General features: G+C 36.0%; 2 protein-coding genes and 1 long non-coding RNA gene across 5 annotated transcripts; 1 reads left to right on the forward strand and 2 right to left on the reverse strand.

The window, feature by feature from the left end:
• Window positions 1-1,024: 1,024 nt before the first annotated feature.
• Window positions 1,025-15,077, reverse strand: LOC114530310 (A disintegrin and metalloproteinase with thrombospondin motifs 6-like). 2 transcript variants are annotated; one of them, XM_028551919.1, is made up of 32 exons: window positions 14,959-15,077; window positions 13,824-13,917; window positions 13,620-13,698; window positions 12,823-13,130; window positions 12,155-12,353; window positions 11,848-12,017; window positions 11,610-11,696; window positions 11,356-11,480; window positions 11,218-11,261; window positions 10,999-11,104; window positions 10,798-10,926; window positions 9,996-10,152; window positions 9,746-9,850; window positions 9,470-9,621; window positions 9,131-9,194; window positions 8,939-9,044; window positions 8,616-8,740; window positions 7,912-8,203; window positions 7,354-7,483; window positions 6,616-6,823; window positions 6,180-6,339; window positions 5,776-5,914; window positions 5,252-5,653; window positions 4,000-4,175; window positions 3,621-3,725; window positions 3,322-3,405; window positions 3,148-3,183; window positions 2,669-2,746; window positions 2,091-2,132; window positions 1,919-1,993; window positions 1,644-1,787; window positions 1,025-1,409 (listed from the first exon to the last, which is right to left on the reverse strand). In XM_028551919.1, the coding sequence occupies exons 2-32, from the start codon at window positions 13,914-13,916 to the stop codon at window positions 1,261-1,263; spliced, it is 4,269 nt and encodes a 1,422-aa protein (XP_028407720.1). In that variant the 5' UTR covers window position 13,917; window positions 14,959-15,077; the 3' UTR covers window positions 1,025-1,260. The 2 variants fall into 2 exon arrangements, with proteins under 2 accessions (XP_028407720.1, XP_028407722.1); XM_028551921.1 differs by having other exon boundaries at window positions 13,824-13,921.
• Window positions 3,198-11,763, forward strand: LOC114530314. The gene is made up of 3 exons (XR_003687753.1): window positions 3,198-3,424; window positions 10,121-10,188; window positions 11,360-11,763. It is a non-coding gene; the product is annotated as an uncharacterized LOC114530314 (long non-coding RNA).
• Window positions 15,078-15,352: 275 nt separating the features above from the next.
• On the reverse strand, window positions 15,353-21,771 carry LOC114530311 (beta-2 adrenergic receptor-like). Of its 2 annotated transcripts, none has more exons than XM_028551923.1 (2): window positions 21,753-21,771; window positions 15,353-16,987 (listed from the first exon to the last, which is right to left on the reverse strand). In XM_028551923.1, exon 2 carries the CDS (start codon window positions 16,945-16,947, stop codon window positions 15,898-15,900), a length of 1,050 nt encoding a protein of 349 aa, XP_028407724.1. In that variant the 5' UTR covers window positions 16,948-16,987; window positions 21,753-21,771; the 3' UTR covers window positions 15,353-15,897. The 2 variants fall into 2 exon arrangements, with proteins under 2 accessions (XP_028407724.1, XP_028407723.1); XM_028551922.1 differs by lacking the exon at window positions 21,753-21,771 and adding an exon at window positions 18,708-18,858.
• Between the last annotated feature and the right edge of the window lie 2,986 nt (window positions 21,772-24,757).

The raw sequence follows: 24,757 nt of genomic DNA on the forward strand, positions 1-24,757 counted from the left end.
CACATGACGCTGACCGGATGATTGTTGTGTAATTTAGGTCATATATATGCATGTGTATCATATACCGACGTTCATATTCAAGTAATATTCATTGAATTATATAACGTCATTGGAATATGAACTCATTGCACTTGAAAAACATTAAATCAATATTTTGTTAGAGTTTTGATAGCCTTTTAGATCAATATCAGATATTGGATCGTGTGAACACTAAAGGCCATGTTACACGGTGCAATTTTTCCTGCAACTTGCAATGCAATTCTTCTTTTGAGAGATTTAAATTAAATTTTGCCAACTACCAAACTTTTGTCTTCATTACATTCATGGTGTTTCTTACACTTACATTTTGAAGACTCTTCACTAATTTACATCTCTTAAAAGTAGAATTGCATTGCAAGTTGCAAGAAAAATTGCACCGTGTAACATGGCCTTAAGTTGGACATGGACCGCGCGAAGCAATGCGAAGACAATGAGCATTTTGTATCCAGATTTCCCGAGAGCGCGTCTGCAAAATATGGGTATCGGTTATTCTCGCCTGTTGCATTTCTGGTGTTGTCTAAAGCAAATTTACTTTATCAAATTGCAATGATCCTTTAAATTGAACGAGCATTCTTTGCCGAATCAATCATCATGCTCTCTTAATCCTAAATTCATACATCGCTGAATTCTATATATGGCTAAAGTTCTGCTATAAAACGTAAAATTTTATGCAGTATTTTAAACTCCTTCACAACAGAAATTTATGTTAGCCGTGATCTACTTTTGTGTATATGCTTTTGTGTCAGTTTGTGATTTTCAAAGATTTGTAATGATTTGCAAATTATGTGCACATGACGCTGACCGGATGATTTGGTCCCGAGCAGTTGAGAGAAGAAAAAAGGTTTCAGTTTTGCATGCATTGTTGGTTCTCAGGGGCCCTCGCAAAAAACAACCTAGTAACAACATATCATATTATGCGAATATTCAACGAAGTTAACACATAAGCAATAACATCAGCCAACACACTTGCGTGTTTCTTTTTTTCAAGTTTTCTTTATAAATTTACCTTCTAGGCGTACAAAAATAAGTTTTTTAACATTTTTATCGGGCGAGAGCTAAATGAACGATATTTACAGTCAGAATTGACAAAAATCAGTTATTTTAGGACCTAAATTATCTTATGATAGGTCCGGCTCAGGAAAACCGTATATATTTTCCGCCTGTCTTTATCTTCCTGTTATCCGGCATTAATTTCAAAAAATTTGTGCTGTGTAATGACGTCTATTTATCAATTGCTTGGTGTTTATGGCAATATCGTCTTCCAAGCATGTCAATGCAGCAAATATGGTTATCTTCACAGTCAGCAGTCGTCGCGCAGGTTTGGAGGACCTTTGTGATGTAGGGTGTCAGCAAAGGACACTCTCGCCAAACTAAAGTGAAAAGAAGTCTTGATAACTAAAGTCTGAACATACGTATTTATCCTCATTAAGTAAATTTTTCATGTAGGTTGCCTCAGGTGTTTGGTTATCGTCTTTTATTCAGTTTAAACACTTACGATAAAATTTCTATTCTCTTTTCTGTTTTGGATTCTACTATCTCGTTCTATCGACCGAGTGTTCAAGTGCAACTTACTTCGATGACTGAAGTATTTATAATTCATTTACCTTTTGGTACGCACATACTGGGTCCGTACGAACAACTTGTCGGACAACAATCCATTCCCCTCAACTGACAAGCAGTACTACTTTGACAAGGATACGAATATAGCAGATTTAGACAGGACAGTTTTGATGGGTCTGGACATTGCCCTGAAAGAAACCCCCAAAAAACTTAAATCACGTGGAATTTTTTTTAAGAGGTAATATATCATGAAAAGTTCATCGCTGGATTTCCTTGTTTTGTATTGTGTTAATGAAAATATGCTATTTATTGTATTAACCTCGTGTCATTAATGCCCCAGATTGTTCCAGGACGCTTTGAAGTGGTCGAAGTACTGTTTGTCTTGTCGATGACTCTGAAAACGCATAGGGATATATAGAGATAAATACAATTGTTGAATTTGTTTTATTGATGATACGTTTCATTGGGTCGACACGAACGTTCAAACTAACCCTTGTTCGTCTCCTTTGTTTCAGTTTTGCTTTTTTTGGCATCTTAAAAAAAGTAAGAATTATCTCTAACGGTGAATCTGAATGTATAGGTTATTGCTATATGGTACAAAAAGGCGCCAGGCTGCCCCCACCTGCATGTCTCAGGATTAGTTAAGGGCAGTGGACAGCCGTGACTTCAATGCCCTTGATCCTAATGATCAACTGCTTTTGGGTGATACATTTTCGAAGTGTCAATAATATCCTCAGAAAAGATGATGTATTTCATCTCAAAGCCGTATAGTTATAAAAGCTCTTTCTTAACTGAAAGATTATTTAAAGGCGAAGTGCTGAAACTATTTAAACCGCCTTAGATATCGCAGTACTAAATCTAACATGAATGATGATGAAAGAGAGAAAGCAAAACTTATATAATCGCTATGTTCTTAATTTCTGTGCAGCGGTTTTGAAACTGATTCCTTAAAATATGTTTCCACAAAATAGATTGTTGGCTAATGACAGAACTGTAGCTGAATAACACTAGAATTATTTGAGAACGCCGTAAGACAAATAGCCATAGTTCGTTCACTTATAATCCTTACCACCAGTCACTGTATTTACTGAAGCGTTCTTCGTTTTAGCCTTCTCATCTTTCCCAGTAGACTTTCCAGATGCATGAACTAAGAAAAACACAAGTAAACAAAGAACAAATACATTCTTTTTCATGTTTCTTCGACAAAGAAACGGCAAAACGTTCCTTATTTTACATGGAGTCTCCCGACTACGATATATTAAGATAACAATTAGGTCATTGTTTGATTTGATATTTTGTCTGTCTGTGACTGGTTACTAGAGGCAGGTTGTCGTGAGATAGTAAAGATTCACACCTCGAAGGCGGCGATTGAAACCCAAGAGCGAGTTGCGAGTCTTTCAAATTTGTTCGCAAATACTTTTTAGTAGTACTTCTTAAATACTACCGTTCGGTTAATAATTTAATTTGCTGCTATCACATTTAATAAGAATGATGGACTTAGAATATACCCACATTTTACAAATATAATATAAATACAATATGACGTACCCTCACTCGTATGGCTGCTGATCTCCTCTTTCGCGACTGCAAGCAAAGCGTCAAATGCACGTGTGTTTAAAATTATGACTTTCAGTTTTAAATCTGAGATTTTGTTTTTATTACAAAGCTATCGACAAGTTTGATTGAAAATATACGTTATATTGTTAAAGATGAACAGTTTACCTTCTTTGTTGTCCAATGAATTGGATGGGATTGTCATAAATTGTGGCCCATTTTGGGTGTTATATTCAGGTCTTGGAATGGTATCTGAAAAAAATTATATTTGGTGAGTCAATGGGTAATTATTTCTTGACGTTACTGTATTGTAGATATCAAATGTTTTCCAATAAATTGTTTGTGTTGCAACGAATGGTCCAATACACAGCTTGTATATTTTGTAATTTTGACATCGTGTTTGGTCTCAGAGAGTTTAGGCTAGAGACTCGAGTAATAATTAGCTAGCATGCTGATAAATATAATACCTCTTACGCTGTCCGTCAAATCATTCACTGGATTTATTTCTGAAAGTTTGTTTGGCTTTACATCACTTTTGCTCTCATTTTGAACATTTGACTTCTCCATTAGTTCTTTAAAATAATGATAATGTCTTGTGATTGGTACAATGGTTTGTCATAACTAGTTTGTACACAAGTTGCTTCATAATTCATTTATCTGCAAAAGCTACTACTATGGATAATGTTTATATAATAAGTTATATATTTTTTTATTTGAATATTTTATATTGTGCGGATATAGCTATATGAAATATGTAAGAAAAGCAGTCCCAAACAGACAAAACAAGCTGGAACTAATTGATCTTATTTCATACGAAAATGTTTATCTGATGACACAAATAAATACCTTTTCCAGAGACATAGGTTGCAATAAAACCAAGTTTATTCACACTTTGCTGACCAGACTTGAAACTTAGCTTAAGTATGTTGCCACTGCTGTTATAGGCTTTGGGTAGATTACTTCCGCAAAGTTTTGTTGCATCTGAGTCACCTTGTAACAACAGGTAATCCTCATCACAGGTGCTGTAAAAAAGATCATTTTAGGAGGAGGATCGAGGACCATGAACAACTATTGTGGTGTAGGCTAGTGGTGCAACCAGGGTAGGACAGAATGAATTACTACAAGTCTAATTTGCCATTGCATAGGTAGATTTTTATTTCAAAATACTCTATGGAGATCTATTACCAATAGCATTTTAATAAAGTATTTTAAATATAAAACTCAATGAATTTTGCCCAACCCTAGATCTGCCACAGGATACAAAACTGGTTGGACTTTAAACCAGTTAAACTTTAAAACTGGTTTTTCATCATTCTTAGATAAAGTAATTAAGACTCTGCAATGAGCTCTATTATTGGGGTAATAAGGTTACTGTAAAGGCACTGCATGTATACTAGGAGTCACAGGTTTAGGGCAATCTATTCTTTTCAGTGTTTTTTTTCTGCCTCTGTAATAAGAACTGCTGTAACAATTAATCACTATAAGTTCAAATGTACAACAAACATGAAGAAAAGAACAGCGTTGTATATATCAATAATACATGTCAACTTTCATAAAATTTTTTGCAAAAAAATGCCTTGATGAATGACAGGCAGGCAGGGAGGTTGAGAGGCTGTGTCCCTCTGCCCTGGGCTTAAACAAAGTGCTAAAATGGCACCGAATCATTGCAGGTGCACAGGTCACAAAAAATGGCAAGCTTAGTTTATATATTTATCAAAATCCCTTAAATTGTAAGACGTGACTTTTCAGGAAAAACCAAACTGATTTCAAGATATTTCGAAGGCATATTTCAGACTTTTCACAGTTTGTCTATGAAGGAGGGGGATATATCACCATCTGACCCAACCTCGTACCCAGGATAATTTCGCTGTGTTATAGAGGGGGGGAGAGACCGCCGCAGCGTGGTACGTGGAGCGGAGGTAAAGAGACCTTGGGTACGAGGCTACACCTGACCTTCTCTACTTCTCACCTGACCGTCGCTACTAAACCATTTGGATGCTTTATTAACCCGACCATCGACTGACAGCGTCTTACCAAGCATTCGACACAGAAGATACAAAACTATGATACATGTGAACTGTTAGTATTACATACTTACTCATCTCTTCCTATATCAAAATACTGAAACTTCAATAGGATCGGACCTTCCAAAGTCTTGATTGTCATATTACACATTTCATTGGTTGGATACGGTTCAGGGTAGTTGGGTGAGGCAAGAAGACCAACTGTAGCGCTGATGATTGAACCACAAGGATCTTTTGGTCTGGCAGGTTGTTCCACGGCTTCAAACGAGGCATTAAAACCCTTACTGTTCCTTGACTCATCCGAAAAAAATTTCACGCACAACTTGTTTCTAGTTGATAGGAATGGTGCTGTGTTATGTTGGCCACAGTAACGTGTCTCCGGACCACCAAAACTACAATCACCATCCACTATTTTGACAAAATCCCCAGTACAAGCACCATCAACCTCGCTGTTTACACCACCGCTTAAGTCAAAGCTAAATAAAAACAGTTTTGAACACGTTTATACACGTTTAAGACACAAATCAGTTTTTATCTGGCATAGAATTTCCCACATCCAGGCAATCTTGACAAGCTCGTAATATTAAACCTCACCAACCTGTTAAATACAAGTTTAACAACTTTATCATCTGGGACACTGATGGAGTGCATACATTCTTTGCCGTTGGGATATTTATCTGGAAATCCAGGACTTGTGATATATCCTTTTTTTTGGTTGTGTTTACCACCACACTCACCTAATGAAATAAAAAATGTCTTAACCCTATTCATCATCTTTCTTATTTTCCATTATCTGACATTGTAAAATGGATATTTTAACCCAGTAGCTTGCAGATGTTCCCTACTTTAGTATTTTACGCTGTCTAAAAGGGACAGTACTGTCAGTTAATGTGTTAACACAACTATTTTTCAATGTCTCTTGTTAATCCCATTAGCTTGCAATGCAATGATTTATTCCGGACCTTTCTAAAATGGCTGAACAAAATGGCTGAAAGTCTTTACCTCCTGGACAAGGGTTATGCACGTTGCAATATTCTTCACTAACAGGTTTTATAAAATCCGAACATTTTCCCTCATTAACATCAACTGTATCGCCGTCTTTGTTTACTTTTTGACACCTGATTTTTCTTTTTTGAACACCTCGACCACAGCTGGTAGAACACTACGAATAGCAAAATATGGACATTCAGTCTCTTATCTCCCTCCATTATGAAGTTATATCTGATTACCATTTTTACTCGAGCAATTAATGACAATGCCACTACAGTAGTTGCACATCACGTCTGCTCACTAGACAATTTTCCTTGCCAATGAAAGAGTACAAAAACAGAAATGTGCTTAGACGGGTCTACCTCATTTTTTATAGGCTAAATCAGTTATTTGTGTGAGAACAAGTCTATTTCAATGATTTATTATGAACAGAATAATCGTCTCTAACCGTTCCAAAAGGCTGCGCCACCCACTCTGGTCTACATTCTTGTTTGTTGCATTTTTCTTTCGTATTTGGTTTCATTGCTTCGTCGCACATTTCATCTTCAACGTCATACTCAATTCCATCATCCACAATTTGAACACATCGAACATGTCTTGTTCGTGTACCTTCATTGCACGTTTTACTGCAGTCATCCCATCTGTCTGTTCGCCATCTAAGGATAAGAGTAAAATTGGTAAAGCTGTGGTGACGTTTCTCGTAAACGACGCAGGAGTCTGTTATGAATAGTTTTCTGAGCCTTTTTTACTATAGTATTAAGTGGCTTTTTACATCAACCGGACCTGCTATAAGCCCACTTTTTTCCCACAAAAGAATGTTTTAATTAACTCTACAGTAAGTTGGTATCTCATAAGTCTTTTAGCGGCCGTTTACATGAGCCCGGTTACTCAAGACTCAACGAAGCGTGAGATGATTTTGAGGTATTAAACTGAGCAGATGACATGATCTTGGAAGTAGTATAATCACCAGAACAATAACATGTCCTTGTTTGGTGTCATAAAGACTTATTTCATTACCTCAAAGTTCTCCCACGCTTCGTTGAATCTCGGGTAACTGAGCCCATGTAAACAGCCCCTTAAAGACTATCTCACGCTGTCTTATTTGTAAACTTATTTTGTGAAAGACGTGAGTGCTACTGGCTTGTTGAACTAAACGGGTCATCATTATTTTGATAACATATCTTACTCTGGTTGACAAGGCCCCCTATTGCATCGTGCTGTTCTATCTGTTGGTTTTGTTTTCACGTCGCAATATTTTTCTGCCACAGGAGACCCATCATCTGACCGACGACACTCTGACTTTGACATTTCCAGTCCTATAATGTTTCACATCTTTAGTATCTAGTGTTATCATAAGTTAGCAAGAGTGGTAATTGTTCAGTTGTATCAATTTAGAAAGTCTCATTTCAAAGCAACGAAGAGAGAACCTAGAGACAAATACATATCTGGAATCTAAACCTTAATAACCGTTGTCTCGACTGACAACCTTTACTAGGTAATCTGAAATAGCGGGAAAGGATTGGTACTAGTTGTTGAATAAAATTCATTTCTCAGTTGAAACAGACAACTTAAATGCTCTTGAAATATACTTTATTTCGGTTTCAAATTCATGTCAAAGCTACAGTATATAAATAAAATAAAAGTTCGCCTAGTTTCATAAAAAGTTCGACAACTCTTTTGAGCGCTGATTGGCTAAAATATGAGCGCAAGATCACGTGGTAATTAGCGAACTATATGAACTGACCTCCTCCACACGTTGCACTACAACCAGTTTTGGTTACAGCCCAGTAAAAATCTGATATAACTTCATCGATCTTGGCCGAGGCGTAGTCTTCAGGAACTCCGTAGCCCATATTCTTTAGCAGTGAAAGCGTCTTTTTAAAAGTGCGCCCTTGTTCCTTGTACTTTTGTGTTAAGTTGGCCTTTAGGTCTTCGTCAGTGTTATTTCCATAGCGACACGTGCTACCGTCGCCATTGCAAACACCACATCTGTCCAGTTTTGCTGAAGAGCCAATTACACTATCGCATCCGATGGGCTAGAATTTGATTGGATAATTTAGAACAGACCTGCAGCTATTGGTGGTAGTGTGTATGGAGAGTGTGTGTATAGTCGAAGTTTTAAACGCAGTATTCTCTGCTTATAAACTGCTTTCAGGGGCCGGTTAGCTTTATAACCCTGGGTTAAAGCAAATCTCTACATTAACTTTTTTAATTGCTTGTTTACAAAGTTGAATATCGTTTTTCATAAATATTTTCTGGACCAATAGAAGTCATATTTTCTAAACTCTTAAAACGAACAGTGGTTCAGAGACACATAGACTAAAAAAATGGATTAAAATTTAACCCAGGGTTAGCGCTAACCCAGCTTTGAACAACTAACTCCAGAGTGTTTACATGCATGCAAAACAAAAACACAATAATTATACAGTACAAAACCGCCATCCCTACCATACAATCACCATTGACGCATTTATCATCAGTATCATCATCACAGTTTGTACCATCCTCCACATTTCCAAATGCATAGCCTTGGTCAGTGTTCTTTATGAAACATCCCAACGTACATTTGTTCACTAGAATGATGGGTTTTTACAGAGGTCTAAGAGATTGCATGATAATATATCTGCTTCTCAGGTGCTTATGAAACATTGATTTAAGTTTGTTGTGTTCAACGTTTCTGAACATGTTTGACCCGTGTAACGCACAATTTTCTAATCACTCTATTCTATTAAACACCAATTAAGATGCATCCCACATAAAGGGAAACTTACAGAGGTTTGAAGGTCTCCATTCCCACTCGAAGAACTTGTCATTGAACATTTCTTTATTCTTCTCTTCACATTGAACGTTTCTAAAATTCGTTTCATCCTCACATTTCTGGAGAAATAAAACCGCGGTTATTAAGATATAGCCGTGTAGACCAAGTTGAAAATATGGATCAGAGTGTAGCTCCACGCTGTTACCTTTGTATTACAAAGCCGATATTCTCTGTGTTCACCTTCGCAAAACTTCCCTCCGTTTGTTGGTCTAGAAAAAAAAACACGAAATTTTTGTTTAACCTTCATTATTTAGCGTTAATATAATGCTTATATGTAGTCTATAGTTTATATTGTCAGGCCATGGAACACTAACATATAACTTTATTTACCCATTAAACAGTCATTATTATACCAATGACGAGAAAATCGTTTAGCATCAGACAATGAAACCTTAATTTCGGCATAACGAAGGCAGTCAAAAGTGTCGTTGATTTTGTTAGCATGAACCGTAAAGCAAACGGATACGTATACACTTCGACTTACAGAGGATTGTTACATTGTCTGGTCCTGTACTGTACACCAGTCGAACAAGTTCGTGTGCATTCAGTGTAATCTTGAGACCATTTTGACCATCCTCCATCAATAGCATCAGGTCCTTCTGTATATTTCTCTACACATTTTCCTCGCTTGCACCACTAAAAAAATTTGCTTTTGTATGAATTTAAGGGCTTGCGTAAGCTCGCCGGAGCAAAACCTTCTGCACATGGCAAAACAGAGCAACAGATAATGAGTACATTTAGTTGCCATCTCTATTTATACCTTTTGCTCTCCACATTTGGTACCATCAGCGAGTGGTTGATTTATACTACGACAGTTGTTGCCTTCTCCCGAGGGGACTGAGCACCATAACTTACTGCACATTTCCTGGGAAGAGTAGTTCAGGCATCAATACATTAGTGAGCTAAGGACTAACAAGTGTCAATAAAGTTAGCTTAGGTTAAAACAGTTTAGAATTACTTGAGATATGCAGGAATAATGGGATGTTTATATTCATTGTATATTCTTATACCTCAGGAGATTTTTCTTTGCAATATTTAGCTCCTTCACCAAATGATAACGCACATTGTTGATCAGCGTTATAGAGAAGACCAGGATCGTTAAACATCTGAAGATTGATTGTTTGTTTTATCATAGGTTTATCTTCCAAGCAGTGAGAATCACTAGAACTAAAAATAAAATCAGTGAAGTTAAAAAGAAATTAGGTGAGTAAGATTTCATATGTTTAATATCTCCAGGCGGTACAGGGGGGTGAGTTTCTGTCTTATACGTAGTTGCCTGATTATATTTTGAGTTTATTAGTTCTTTGATGGGTTAGGTTTGGGGTTGGATCATATCGATAATGTGTTTCCAGGTAAACACCTCAGGTGTTCTCCAGGTCTCTGTAGACCATGCTACCAATATTTTACGTGTAGGGAAACAATATACACTCAATATATACTCCCGAGGAAAACAGTGAGTTTTATTTTCCCAAGAGTCTGAATGTTTTTCGAGACGAAGTCGAGGGAAACATTGAGACTCGAGGGAAAACAAAACTCACTATTTCCCGAGGTAGTGTACATTAAGTGTTTTGTTATATAGGAACAAAGACATACATGTTACATAACAATTTCATTAAAAAAACCCCCTTTATTTTGTTATGACAAGAAGCGGGCAAAAATTTTTCACTTGTTTCCCCTGGCGGGAAACATTGCATTTATTTAAAGTCATGTGACTACGAATGAACCAATCAGATTTAAAATACACAGCACCTATATAACAATAGCTAATATACTGCTACCTAGGCAGCAGTGATTGCTTTTCAATCCACTTACTCGAGAAACTGTTTAAGAAACATCCTGCTGCATTTTGACCATTCAAAAGCATCGCTTCCTTCTGGATGTAATGACATCATTTTCTGACTATCACCACAAAAGGGCCGCGAATCGTGGTTCATGCCAAGACTAAACAGAAATTAGTTGTTCAAACAGTTGTATAGCAGATGTTTTTGACGTAATCCACGAGTAGCTACTTACGAATGACCAGTTTCGTGTGCAAGCGTCTTTCCCACCATAAGACCATTATCTTCGCATATGGACACTGAGCTAGGAAACTGACACATTCCCCCAACATTGGTTACACCTAACGGTGAAAAGAATTTTATTAGTAAATGACAGCATTCTCGATAACTGATAGTATTTGAACCACGCGGAAACATCGTAGGAGACTTTTTATACATGAGTGTGTGTACTTACCAAGTGTATCGCAGGGTTGATTTTTATCTTTACAAATGTCGTATCTAAATGCAAGCAAATTTCTCATTAATCTTTCTACAACTCGAGTTGACGTAGTTGGATATTTATCGTTATTTCTTTCTTCTTTATCAAACGAACCTAGTGAATAGAGTTGCGTAGTCGTAATGTTGTGGATCAGAGTCATCTGGCACCGTATTTCTTTCTGCCCATTTCCCAAAACTTGACAATGAATTCATAGCGTGATTGTTGATCAACAATCCTTCCTGGAGGATGATATGAACGATTCAACGATTAGTTGTGTGAACTTCGATGTGGGTGAACGTAGACTAAAGACATGGTGTACTATATATTGCATTCCGTTTTTTTTAAAGATGAACTTAGACGTTTCATACCTGGGGCATGGTATGTATCTGCATTTTTGTGATAACCAGATTTACTGGATTGGAGCCAATAGACGAATCTTTTAGTAAACCTGACGCCTATGGAGACATTGCAATGTATATTAAATCTTTGATCATTGTTGTGATGCCTTGAAGTTTGACAAATTTCCAGACAATATATATGTCTATTGATAATGGCTTATAATAAATATAATTTAGGTTCATTCAATAAAATTACTGTTTAACTCACAATATTACAAGCTGCTAAAGTGAACTGTTTCGCGGCATCTTCGCCATGAAATGCACACATCTTTTCATCGACCACCACCAAGGTTTCGATGTATCGTTCAGAATCCTTGTTACCATCATCATATTCTTGTTCTTGACCTAATTCCCTGGTCAATCTTATCTTCGGATCATCTGAAATGAAACACAAGAATATGGCAAGTAGTAATTCATAGAACCACTCCTTACTTGTATCCAAACCTAAAAACGCCCAAACAACTTGCGCCAAGATTAGGGATGGATTTGGAGATTTTGAGAGATTATCTTCCCACCTTCTGTACCACAGAACCCACTTTTTTTCTCGGTAACCGTCGATCGTTCCTGTCGTGTCATTCTGGATGATCCACTTTTGTAAACAATATGAGGAACACTACTACTAATACTTGGTGCAGACCGTCTGTACCGTTCAACAATATTCTTTGGTAGTGGTTCAATGAAATATGATTGATCTCTTAAGTGAATGGAACCAGCCTATATATAATCGTTCAATAAGATAAATTTGTTTTGAAGATTTGCTCTGGGAGAATATTTTCAGGAAAGAATACCTTCTTCGATCCACCTGAAAATTGGCAAGTAACAATTTTTTAATGTTTACCGCGTTCAAGGACATGGATGAGAAACTGCTATATAAGAAACAACGTTTCCAGTTTGCTTCCAGTCAGTGGCGTAGCCAGCCTGACGATTTTGTCCCGCTATGTAAATTTCGAGTTATTATAAATCTTTAGAAATCTATTGTTTTCACAGTCAGTGAACACTAAAATATTAGCATAGCGGGACAAATCGACAGGCTGGCTACGCTACTGCTTCCAGTGGTTACATTGCGGAATATATACTGTAGCTAAGAGAGGTATTCCATCGTTTTGTTTCTTAGAGGATCTGATTAGGAAGTAACTAGCGATATTGTCTGGTTAACCTCTGTACAAGCATCGGATGTACTCACCAAATTCTCACAGGTACTCATCGTCGCCCTGGACTTTGGATGATTCTTAGAGTGGCCATGGTAATAACAATTCCTAACTTTTTCTTTTCTAAGAAGTTTCCCATGATGTCCCAGAACCTCCACCTCGAGATCCTTCGCAAAAAGTTTATCGTTCTTCTTTAAATGAAGGTTGAAATTTTCTCCGAATGCCTTGATATTGTAATGCAAGTTCCTTTCTTCACGAGAGTCGTCTTTATGTGAGAGTTCATGGCTTAGAAATTTACCCTCTTTATCGACTTTCCTTGGTTGAACGACCTCATAATCTGGTACTGATACATCGAAATGCGCACGAAAAGTTAGCGTTAGCATTCTGTAGATTTATAGATTAGATAACTATACTAGATATAGATGCAGTAATCCTGTGCTCCATGTTTCAGAATTGTTTAAAGGAACATTTCCGCTTGCAATTTCCGCTGTGATTTATTGTCATTTAATGGATGTGAAAAAGGTTACGGAAGTTCAAATATTAAAGTACAGAGCATTTGAAATTGTTCATTATTCATCTATCAAAATGCGACACTCATGACAGGCCTTAATAGGAGCCTAATCGGCAAAACATAAAATTCCCGATCAATAAGTTTTTAAATCAGTTGAGCGATATAGAGATGAGGAAAATCTTAACAGTTCGTCCTATAATAAACTGGATGCCCCTAATATTATGTCGTCCGTCTATGGTTAACTATATCAGGAGAAGTTAACAGCAAATTGTTAGCAAAGGGTTTTAGCGAATTAGTGAAAAGCCAAGAGTCTATACTAACCTTTATCATGTTTATCAGTGCCAAAATAACGTGATAATTCTCTTTTACTCATGTAATGATGGATACCGGAAAACTGTGACTAAAAAACATATCAAAAATTGTTTACACTGGTTGGTTGGATATAGCGCCATGTTTTATAACCACTTCCTAAAATAGTTGCTATAAAAATACGTTGGTAAAAAATTTGTAAAAGTTTCAACTCACCCGTGAGGTTGTTTCGACTATAATCAATAATGAAAACATCATGAACGACGAGGCCACCCAACTGATGCGTGTTAAATGAATATTCTTCGCCATTCTAACTTTATCAAGAACCAAAATTTGATATGGAAAAAAAGTACGTTCAAACTGCTTAACAGTATACTAAATTCTTAGATCAGCATTTTTTATGTTAACCTTTTCGACGTTTAAGTTTCAAACGGTACTTTGAAGATGTATGTACTTTTTAACTGTAATTTTAAGCCTTGTATATATTTACTTGCGAAGCTGCCTTGAAAATTCTTCACGAGTTTTCGCAAGTCTGCTCATCCGTGAAATGGATTTGATTCCAGCTTTTTATATATACATATATAAGCAAAATGTCCCCTTTTTTTATGAAAAAAATAATTTAAATGTCGTGAGTTTCAAAGATTTTGAATTTTAGAGTAGAGCGTCCAGATGTATTATCGACCCTGATGTAACTGATCAAGGATCAAACAGCGTTAAATACAATTAATGCCGGAAATTAACGGTCGATGTCATTGAATTAACTTCCATAGGAATGTAGTTACAGGCGTGGATTCATGCATGATCATGAGTTGTATGACCACATATGCCATAAATAACATTTTATAATGATTTATATATACAACTCTGTTTTATCGCTAGTGCATGCTCTTCGATGTGTGCACCTTGTAACTGATCACAAATCATTTCGCGAAGATCTGGTTAGTATTTTTACCATGTAGTCAAATATATCTATGTGTACATGCAGTTTTATATCGATCTCTAAAAATGAAATTCTGTTTTTTTTACATGTGAAAAGTTTTTTAATCGCGAAAATTTTCAAAGCAAAGCATTTCATGTATAATTTCATATATATAAGCAAATATATAATTTGGGATAGTATCTTTCTGAACTTACTAACCACAGAAACAATTTCAATTATAAAGAGTGTTATGAATCAGTCGTTTTTAATTATAGCTGTCGAAATCTGTTCGCCATTTTTATAACGCTCCAAAGCTTGTGTTAGCGATGCGTGTGCGAAACCCGTCGTGTGTGTAGCGAGGGTTTATATAACTCCTAGTTGACTGCTTCATTTTTCATATTGCATTTTAGTATACAAAATCACCTTCCTTACCTTCGTTTATTTCATTTCAAAGAAACTTCATTTTCTTCAAAACCTTTGCCATATATATCGTATTTTAGGTTGATTTGGGACAGGTAGAAAATTTAAAAAATCAGTGTTCATCTCATTTGTTTATGGCCGGTGGCCATTTTGGATAGTTATTGCACTTATAGTTCTTACGTAATGTTATTACAATGAAATTACAGTGTGAAGCGGGAAATTCGTTTTGGGATATTATGTTCGTCTCATTCATGTTAACTGATATAACTAACTTTTGTGTATTTAATATAATGTTCTAAGTGCATGAAACTGGTTTTATCAGTTAGAGACAACACGAATTACGGAGACGAAGTTTGGACTATAATTAGGATTCACAGATGAAACTAACCAATAAACTGTATACTAAGAAATATTTAATATTATACTGACAATCTTGTCTGAACGACTTTTTCACAATTATCATGTGAGTAAATCATGCGGGCCTGTTACTTCTCCAAAGCTTTACTAATGCTGCATCCAATCACAAAAACAAAGATGGATTTCAAATCTAAGAAATATAGCTTCAAATATCTCCCAACGAGTTTCAATGAAGTCAATTTTCGACACTGCAGTGTATATTGGTGTAAATGGCATGCAAGAGTATCTCACCGGTGAATCTGCAATGAAAGCTTGCAAATACGCTATATATACTCTTCGTTTCATTCAAAACATGAAAACTAAGTCTTCAAGATGCTCTGAACACCTCGCTAGATTTTTTGATGTGGTTCATATCTTAGCACCGTTCGCGTTATCCGTGGCTTCATTTTTGCTCCATAGCAGATATACTACTCATTCTCTGTTTTCATCCGAATTCTTGCATGGATCAATGAATTCCAATTCATACCCGATAGCACCCAGTTTCATATTGCAGTCTGTAACACAGGATTGCAAGAGATCACTTGCATGTGTTCGTCACAGACCGAATGAAGAAGTGGACACCGATACTTCACGTGTACTTAGGTTCGTCCGTGAGCCAGCCACCACTCGATCCTTAGCAGTCTTGGTTCCACGATTTGTTCCATATTTTCGAACGTTCGTCCTCCTTCGGCCAAGAAGATTCACAACCCATCTGAGAGCCCTACGAAAGTTCTGGTGTCGCCACGCGTAGATGAATGGGTTGAGAACGCTGTTCAGATACACTACAGGCTCAGATGTTTTGCTCAGGAAATAATAGAACTTGGATTTATTGCATGATGTGCAGAAATATTCCAAATGAATGAAAACAGCATAAGGCGAATATGTTAGGAAAAAGAACGATAAGATGAAGAATATTGTCACCAAAAGCCGCCTGTCAGATTTCATTCTTTTAATGTTTTGTTTAGTTGCATTGTCTATATTTACCATAGATGTGACTTCTTTCAGTTTCTGCCTTTCCTCTGTCTTTAAGTTGGAGTATATGAAAGCAAATAGGAGAGTCAATGAGAAAAATGAGAAAGTTACATGCAAATGTATATCCAGTAAGTCATAAGCTTTCTCGGACATTCCCATCAGAGGAATTGTGCAGAAAAATCCAGAGTAAATCCATGAAATGGCCACAATTATTGCAGCTGATTTTAGTGTCATAACTCGACGATACAGGAAAGGTTTTTTAATAGCCACACTTCGGTCGATGATGAGTATTACGGTTGTGACTACAGCGTTGGTGACCGTTAAATAAGCGTTGAAGTAAGAAACAAGGAGTATTCTCAAGTAATATTTGTTTCGATAAATACCAAAATTGTAAACAGCAAGCAATGGATCAACAGCAAGTCCTGTCAGCAAATCAGCGACTGCGAGGTTTGCTACAAATACTATTGGTACGTTACGAAGACATTTGTAAGGATCGTAACAGATGGCAGTTAGAAGTAGTGCGTTGGCAATTATTGTTGCAAGAGATATTACCAGCAGTAGAATACCAATCGTTAGCGAGAGATCTCTCTCAAATGTCGTATATTCTGTTGAACTGTTGTTTGATTCCATCATTCTATTTAGTGCTGTTCTTTAATGTTCTTACTTTTTGGTCCTGTAATACGAAAAACTACTCCGTTAAAACAACTAATTTGAAATTTGTTGTCTCCGATTCTTCTCTTGATAAATTTTTAGGTATAATAACTGTTGCGCGATATATGATGCATGAATGGTTGTATCAGTTAAAGTTTTATAATATGCAAATCATTGTATATAAACCTAGACACATTTGTAGTAAAATATGTAGACTTCATCATATATATCTAGAATATAAATCAAAACATTGGCGACGAGAATAGCTTAGAAATAAACAACAGAAGGGTTACATTATCGCGAATAAAACGAAAGATTGTTGATATTCTTTAACCCAGGCGTTTAATTGAATAGCACTCAATTTATTTGAACGTCAATCGAATTGTCTTACGAAAGCTCTTAAAGTTGAACAATTCTTGCCAACAGATGATATACTTGAAACGTCATCGAAATGGAAATCGTGGAATTATGCTAAGAGAAATATCGAGCTACAAATGGATTATTTCGAAATTAAAGACCCGAAAAATTAAAGACAAACGAATGTGTTTATTAGTCAAAGTCGGCGAGCATATTTTAGGTCGTTTTTTACTTTTTTTTTAAATCAGCCATTTCCGAATCGAGAAGGGAGCTGGGTCTAGTCTCGAACCGCAAAGTATCTATGGACTGTTTGGAGGAACAGGAAATATAGATCCATAGATGCTTTGCGGTTCGCGACTAGACTCAGTAGTCAGTACCCTGCTCGATTGGAAAAGGCTAATTGTCGGCTGTTCATGGTTTTTACGCCTGGCTAAGGATTGTGAATTCCACGGTTATGAAATTACAGCAGCTTTCATGTCATCGAGAAGCCGTGAAAATGCCTCATTTGTAGGCGTCGTAAGAATGTAAACACTTTTGGGGCCACAAGTTATGCATACTTTTTGTCTTATGTGTTGTTTCTTTGTTTTGCGAGCGCGTTGTCGAGCTGACCGCGTCTTATTGGTAAACTCCATAATGATTTTAAATCCAAAATGGCACAGGATCCAGGCGAATCGTCAAATGACCTTGTCAGAATTAGCTCATTACATGCATTAACTCAATGTTTTGATAAAGATATGATGAGGATTAGCTTAATGTGTCCATGTTTAGCTTAATGTGTCTATGTTTAGCTATCCCAAAAAAAAGACATTCAGCAATATTAGACAACAAAAATCACATTTGATGATCTGAATATATTAAGATAACCAGTTATCGGCGACATCAATGTTGTGATTGTCAAGAATTGTCAAGTACAAACTCTATCATTCAAGCTCAGTCTTTCATCGTGTATACATATTATCATACAAAATGGCCGCCTCAACCAGGCAAGTTTTGCTTACACGTCTCCGCTACGAGTGCTCAGAGATCAGGCCTCCTATACGACGTATGTCTTTTGGTTAACTCAAACATCAACTTTATCACATTGACATACATTTCTTAGTTACATTTTTTTAGTTTCCGTTTCCATTTTTTTTAGTTATATTTCTGTCCTCTATGTAGATGACACTTATAGCTAGCTCATGGTCAAACCTTGCAATTATATTTAACATATACTTTAACTCCTTCGACAGCCAAATAGAATTTACCGGTATAGATCAACGTGACATTGACATAAATTTCTTAGTATATAGATGTCCAATTTTTTGTTATTAATGTTAGCTATTATCGATGTTTATATTAACCTGTTAAAAATATTTTTGGAATAGGTCAAGGCTTAATTTCCCTACCGTAAAATGGCTCTTGTTGTTTTGAAGAGTATAGGATTCACTTTATTTACGCAAAGTTCACATGCATATACCGCAATGTAGCTGTACATGTAAGGGCTGTTTTCAACTTTAACCGTATCGTAGCGACACGTAGCGTTACTAGCGTCTATCATTCTTTCCTGGGCACTCGGATAGAACTAATGACTTTGAAACAACGAATGTTCGTTACGATACGGTTGAAATGGGAAATGGAAAACAGACCTAATTCTCTATAATAAAGGAATATAGGCGTTAGACTAATATATATATATATATCTATATATATATATATATATATATATATATATATATATATATATATATATATATATATATATATATAGACCAATTGCGAAACTTAGTGACCGCGCCTTCGTGCAACATGGAAACGAGGCTTATTATGCAAAAAACAATATTTGTATTTTTTGCAGTACAAAGCTATTCGCCGAGATATATGCCGTTTTTCGCCTTTGTTTTACATATTTTTCGATACCTTTCAGCTTGGTTTCATCGTTGTTATCATAGTTTTCAGGTTAGGAAGTTTTGCCTTTCAATTGAGGCGTTTTTGTGGTGTTTTCATTAATCTTTTCGACTGCTTTCGTCGTGGAAATATAGAAAAGGCCAACACAAACACAGGTAAAAATTTAGCTTTTCCAAACTATTTCGTCTCAAGTTTTAAAAATGTATTTCATTTTTCTCCCTCTTATTTGTGCAAAATTTGGCGATATATATTTGGTGCAAAATCTATGTTTTTTTATGTCAAAAATTATTGAAAAGTGACAGTCAGATTATATAATTTTCAAACCTGATGACTGAAATGGCTTCATTTATTCAAATTTATTCACAAATATCACTGTATTTTTTTTCTTTATACCACAGTAATACTGTTAAAATGGTCAAAAGTAACTGACTGAAATGTTTTTGTTTATTTTCGTTTTAATAAAGTACAGACGATGCATAGCTTGCATGCCGGCCTGAAGGCCGAATTTTATAAAAGTCGAATTCGAATGCATCTGAGTTTGCATCTGAATTCTGCATTTTTGTTCGTACAAAACACTATTCTTTCTATCTACTACCATGCAATAGATGTTTAATAAGGGTTAACCAGGAATACTTGAAAAGGAAAGGATCCCGTTCACACTTCACCATCTTAAACGGAAAAACACTTGCGAACTCCGGTTTAAATATTTTTCGCCTTCGACTTTGCCATCATGTAAAGGTTTATCTTAAAAAACGCTGCAGCTCGCATCGCAGCTCAAAATAGACAATGATATTATGTTTTGGTTATAAGTATTTTACTATCCATGTCATGCATGTGTGCCAAGTTGAAGAGTTGTTTTGCTTTTCAGTCGGCATCACATCACATGTACTGTACTCTGTAGTCTATATACACAGGGAAAATAAACATAAAACTCCGTTGCTTATTTTATCTCTTATAGATTTCTACTACTTTTTTTGCTGAGCTGAAAAATTGCTGTCAAATTACATCTTATCGATCGATAAAATTGGTATAAAAAAATTTTAGATGAGAAATGTGAACATGGTGGTTTGTTCGATCGTGACTTTTCAATAATTTTTGACATAAAAAACATAGATTTTGCACCAAATATACATCGCCAAATTTTGCACAAATAAGAGGGAGAAAAATGAAATACATTTTCAAAACTTGAGACGAAATAGTTTGGAAAAACTAAACTTTTACCTGAGTTTGTGTCGGCCTTTTCTATATTTCCCCGACGAAAGTAGTCGAAAAGATTAATGAAAACACCACAAAAACGCCTCAATTGAAAGGCAAAACTTCCTAACCTGAAAACTATCATAACAACGATGAAACCAAGCTGAAAGGTATCGAAAAATATGTAAAACAAAGGCGAAAAACGGCATATAACTCGGCGAATAGCTTTGTACTGCAAAAAATACAAATATTGTTTTTTGCATAATAAGCCTCGTTTCCATGTTGCACGAAGGCGCGGTCACTAAGTTTCGCAATTGGTCTATATATATAATTAAACCGCGGATTTCGCATTAATTCAAACATCCAATTAAAACCTGTGAGCCTCATTCTGACGAATAATCATCAACCAATAGCTTTTTGAAATTATATACGGGTTCTCACAAAGGCCAGTCATGCTAATATATAGTTATATTGGTGTCCTATAATTAAATTTGTAGCCTCGAAGAGCGACATAGCTTGATGAATATACAAATGCGTAGTTTTTAGGAATTAATCAACATTGGAATTTAGCTCAGGGCAACATATTATAGGAGAGTTACTTTTATCTAAATAAAAATTAAACTAAATATGTGAACGAACTGTACACTGAAAAAAAAACAATTCATCTAAAATTTGCACCTGTTACATGCATTGAACATTCTCTTGACATGATGATTATCCCAATATGTGGGCTCTTAAATGTTTTTCAAACAAATCTGCCCTTCTTAAATTAAATTTCTTGAATATATATAGATATTCAACTTTTATGCATGCACTGCCTATAATAAACACATTGATCTTCTTCTTAATATCTTGGGTTAACCCTGGGTTATGCTTCTGCACTGATGTTTGTTTCAAAACTTTACAAAATAATACTTCTATTGATCCACAAAATATTTATGGAAAAATATGTTCAACTTCATAAACAAGCGATTAAAAAATTGATGTGAAAATTTGAAAATTAGTCAAATTATACTCAGACGGTGCCATGCTGCTGGCCTTTGGTTATATTCTGTTTTTTTTTTGCACAGAATGTTTCCGTGTTTATAAATGATATAGGTTGTCTACTTTATTGATCGAATCGATAATTTGACGGCAAATTATTCGCAAACTTTGCAGATATAGTTTTTCACAGCATTCTGCGATCGCGATTATACATAATTTCATATAAAATATTGTATCGGTTTTTGGTCAAATTTTTTATCAACAGCATATATTATCCTGTCCATATTATTATACTATTCATGCATATTATTATTATATTAACCTGTTGAAAAAGTTTAAGAATAAGACAATAAGTAGACTTCCCTTACCGTGATATGGCTCTTGTTGTCTTCAAAAATAGGATTATCCAAAGTTATATTTACATGTAAATATATACGCTACGAATATAGGTGTAAACTAATTCTGTATAATGGAGAAATAGGCGTTATATAGACTAATGTAGTCAAACCATTTCAAACATCTAATTAAACCTGTGAGCCTCATTCTGACGACTAATTATTAGCCAGTAGCGCTTGCCGAAATTATAAACGGATTCTCACGAAGACCAGTCATGCTAATATAGTTATACTGGTGTCGTATATTTAAATTTTGTTATTTTTTTGACGCAGACTTAGCTTGTCACGAAGTGCTACATGTAGCTTGAGGAATACAAATAGCTGCATAGTTTTTGAGAATAAGCAACATTTAAATCTGTAGTCAGACCATGCACCATATTACGATAATAACCTTTATCTGAGGTGAATTTTGGGAACGAACTGTACCGAAAAAAAAATTCCCTAGAAATTTGCATCTCACATTTTACACCCTATATATATTTACATAATGATCGCAATATATAGGCTCTTAAACATTTTACAAACGAATCTGCCCTTCTTATGAAAGTTTAATTTCTTGAATATATATTTGACTTTTTTATTCAAGGTTCCCTGTAACGTATAACGTCAGGATATGCAAGCCTAAACACATTGTTCTTCTTATATACTTGAAGAATTTATCTTTCTTCAAAGCTCTACTAATGTCGTATTTGTACATGCAATATTTGGTCCACAAATTTGAACTAATGTAACTTGAAATATCTTCTAGCGAATTTTGATGTCCTTACTAACATTTATAGTAAATAAAAACCTTTCAGTTCAAGCAAGTCTTCAAACATACTTCCAATATCCCGCTAGATTTTTAGAGGTGGATTTTAGACAAATTAAAAAGTAGCCCACCTAAGAGTCGTGATCACATGTGATGTGTACATGAGTTCGTCACAGGTCGCAATATAAACTGGACACATATACTTATGGCTACCTACGACACTTCACAATCCATCCCAGAGCCTTACGAAAGTTCTTGTGTCGCCACGCATAAAGAAATGGGTTGAGAACACTGTTCAGACACATTACGGGCACGGATGTTTGGCTCAGGAAATAATAGAACTTTGATTTACTGCAGGATATGCAGAAATATTTCAAATGAATGAAAACAGCATAAGGCGAATATGTTAGGAAAAAGAGCGATAAGATGAAGAATATTGTCACCAAAAGCCGCTTGTCAGATTTCATTCTTTTAATGTTTTCTTTAGTTGCATTGTCTATATTTACCATAGATGTGACTTCTTTCAGTTTCCGCCTTTTCTCTGTCTTCAAGTTGGAGTATATGAAAGCAAATAAGAGAGTCAATGAGAGAAATGAGAAAGTTACATGTAAATGTGTATCCAGTAAGATATAGGCTTTGTCAGACATTCCCAGCAGGCGAAATGTGCAGAAAAATCCAGAGTAAATCCACGAAATGGCCACAATTATTGCAGCTGAATTTAGTGTCATAACTCGACGATACAAGAAAGGTTTTTTAATAGCCACACTTCGGTCGATGATGAGTATTACTGTTGTGACTATAGCGTTGTTGAATGTGATAAAAGGGATGTATTTGTTTGACTGGGATAAAAGAGATATTTTAGAGTAATGTTTGTTTTGATAAATACCAAAATGGTAAACAGCAAACAATGGATCAACAGCAAGTCCTGTCAGCAAATCAGCGACTGCGAGGTTTGCTACAAATACTATTGGTACGTTACGAAGACATTTGTAAGGATCGTAGCAGATGGCAGCTAGAAGTAGTGCGTTGGCAATTATTGTAGCAAGAGATATTACCAGCAGTAGAATACCAATCGTTAGCGAGAAAACTCTCTCAAATGTCGTATATTCTGTTGAACTGTTGTTTGATTCCATAATTCTATTCAGTGGTGTTCCGTTTGATTTTCTGATTTTTTGTCCTGTAATTCAAAAAACTCTGTGTTAAAACACCTAATTTGAAATTTGTTGTCTCAGATTCATCTCTTTTGATCAATTTTGGAACCACGTTTTTAGGTATCATAACCAATAAAAAACTGGTCCAATAAATGAATCTGAGGTGCTGTTTTACAGTTGTTATAGTAGCAACTTTTGGAGCAGGTTTCATGCGTGATGCAACTTGGAAGATTCGGCTGACTGTAATCGCAAAGGAAAGAATAACTGCACAATAGATGTGATTAAATAGCCTAAACAGGGGCTATCATTAGCGTGACTATAATTTTAGGGCTGCTTCCCACTGTCGTGAGTAGTAATGTCCTGTACGCTACTACTGTCGCGGTTTTTCTACGTACGTATACGCACGTAAAGGCGATTCTCCATTACCGTCCGCTTCACCCGCGCGGGCGAAGCGGCTTTTGAAATCTGCCCATGCGACCGTGCCCGGCCTGAAAAACAAAGCGCGCTTCGCCCGCGCGTGCGGAGCGGACGCAATGGAGAATCGCCTTAAAAGTTTAATAAGTGATACTTCTGAAATCAACGATTGAATAGACACATATAGGGTTGGATTCTGTTGATGATGGAGCGCGTCTAAAGAAGGCATATAGCCTTTTGGTTGGTTGGTGCATATACAAACATTATTCACTGATTTCTGGATTATACTTTTTACCGACGCTTGTGTGCTATTATAGGGAGTTCGCGATTCACGACGCGGCCAGATCGACCGACGGCGCGCGCGCTTGCAAAACAAAGACACACCACCAGCGAGACAATATAGCCATGCATAACTCCCACGACAGCGTTGCCTTTCTCACGACGCCTTCAAATGAGGCAATTTCACGGCTTCTGGGCGTCGACGGTTCTTAGCACAATTGAAAAATTTGTATACATGATTATTTCAAAGTCCTGGCAGCGTAATTAATTTCTACCAATTCAAATATTTTGCTTGAAATAAGTTATGGGAAATTAATTTTGCCGCCAGGAATTTGAAATAAAACGTTTCAACTGTGCTAAAAACCTCCGATGTCTGGCTGCTATTG

This window comes from Dendronephthya gigantea, unplaced genomic scaffold (genome assembly GCF_004324835.1).
Source record: "Dendronephthya gigantea isolate DGI-Jeju-01 unplaced genomic scaffold, DenGig_1.0 000061F, whole genome shotgun sequence".
Classification (NCBI taxonomy): domain Eukaryota; kingdom Metazoa; phylum Cnidaria; class Anthozoa; order Malacalcyonacea; family Nephtheidae; genus Dendronephthya; species Dendronephthya gigantea.

Excerpts from the sequence above, each read along its gene's own strand:
- LOC114530310 (XM_028551919.1), bottom strand. The coding sequence starts at position 13,916 with ATGGCGAAGAATATTCATTTAACACGCATCAGTTGGGTGGCCTCGTCG. Across the intron at positions 12,354-12,822 it reads TGAGTACCTGTGAGAATTTG|GCTGGTTCCATTCACTTAAG; the intron begins GTGAGTACATCC and ends GATTATATATAG. Across the intron at positions 9,195-9,469 it reads AGACAATGTAACAATCCTCT|ACCAACAAACGGAGGGAAGT; the intron begins GTAAGTCGAAGT and ends TTTTTTTTCTAG.
- LOC114530311 (XM_028551923.1), bottom strand. The coding sequence starts at position 16,947 with ATGATGGAATCAAACAACAGTTCAACAGAATATACGACATTTGAGAGA.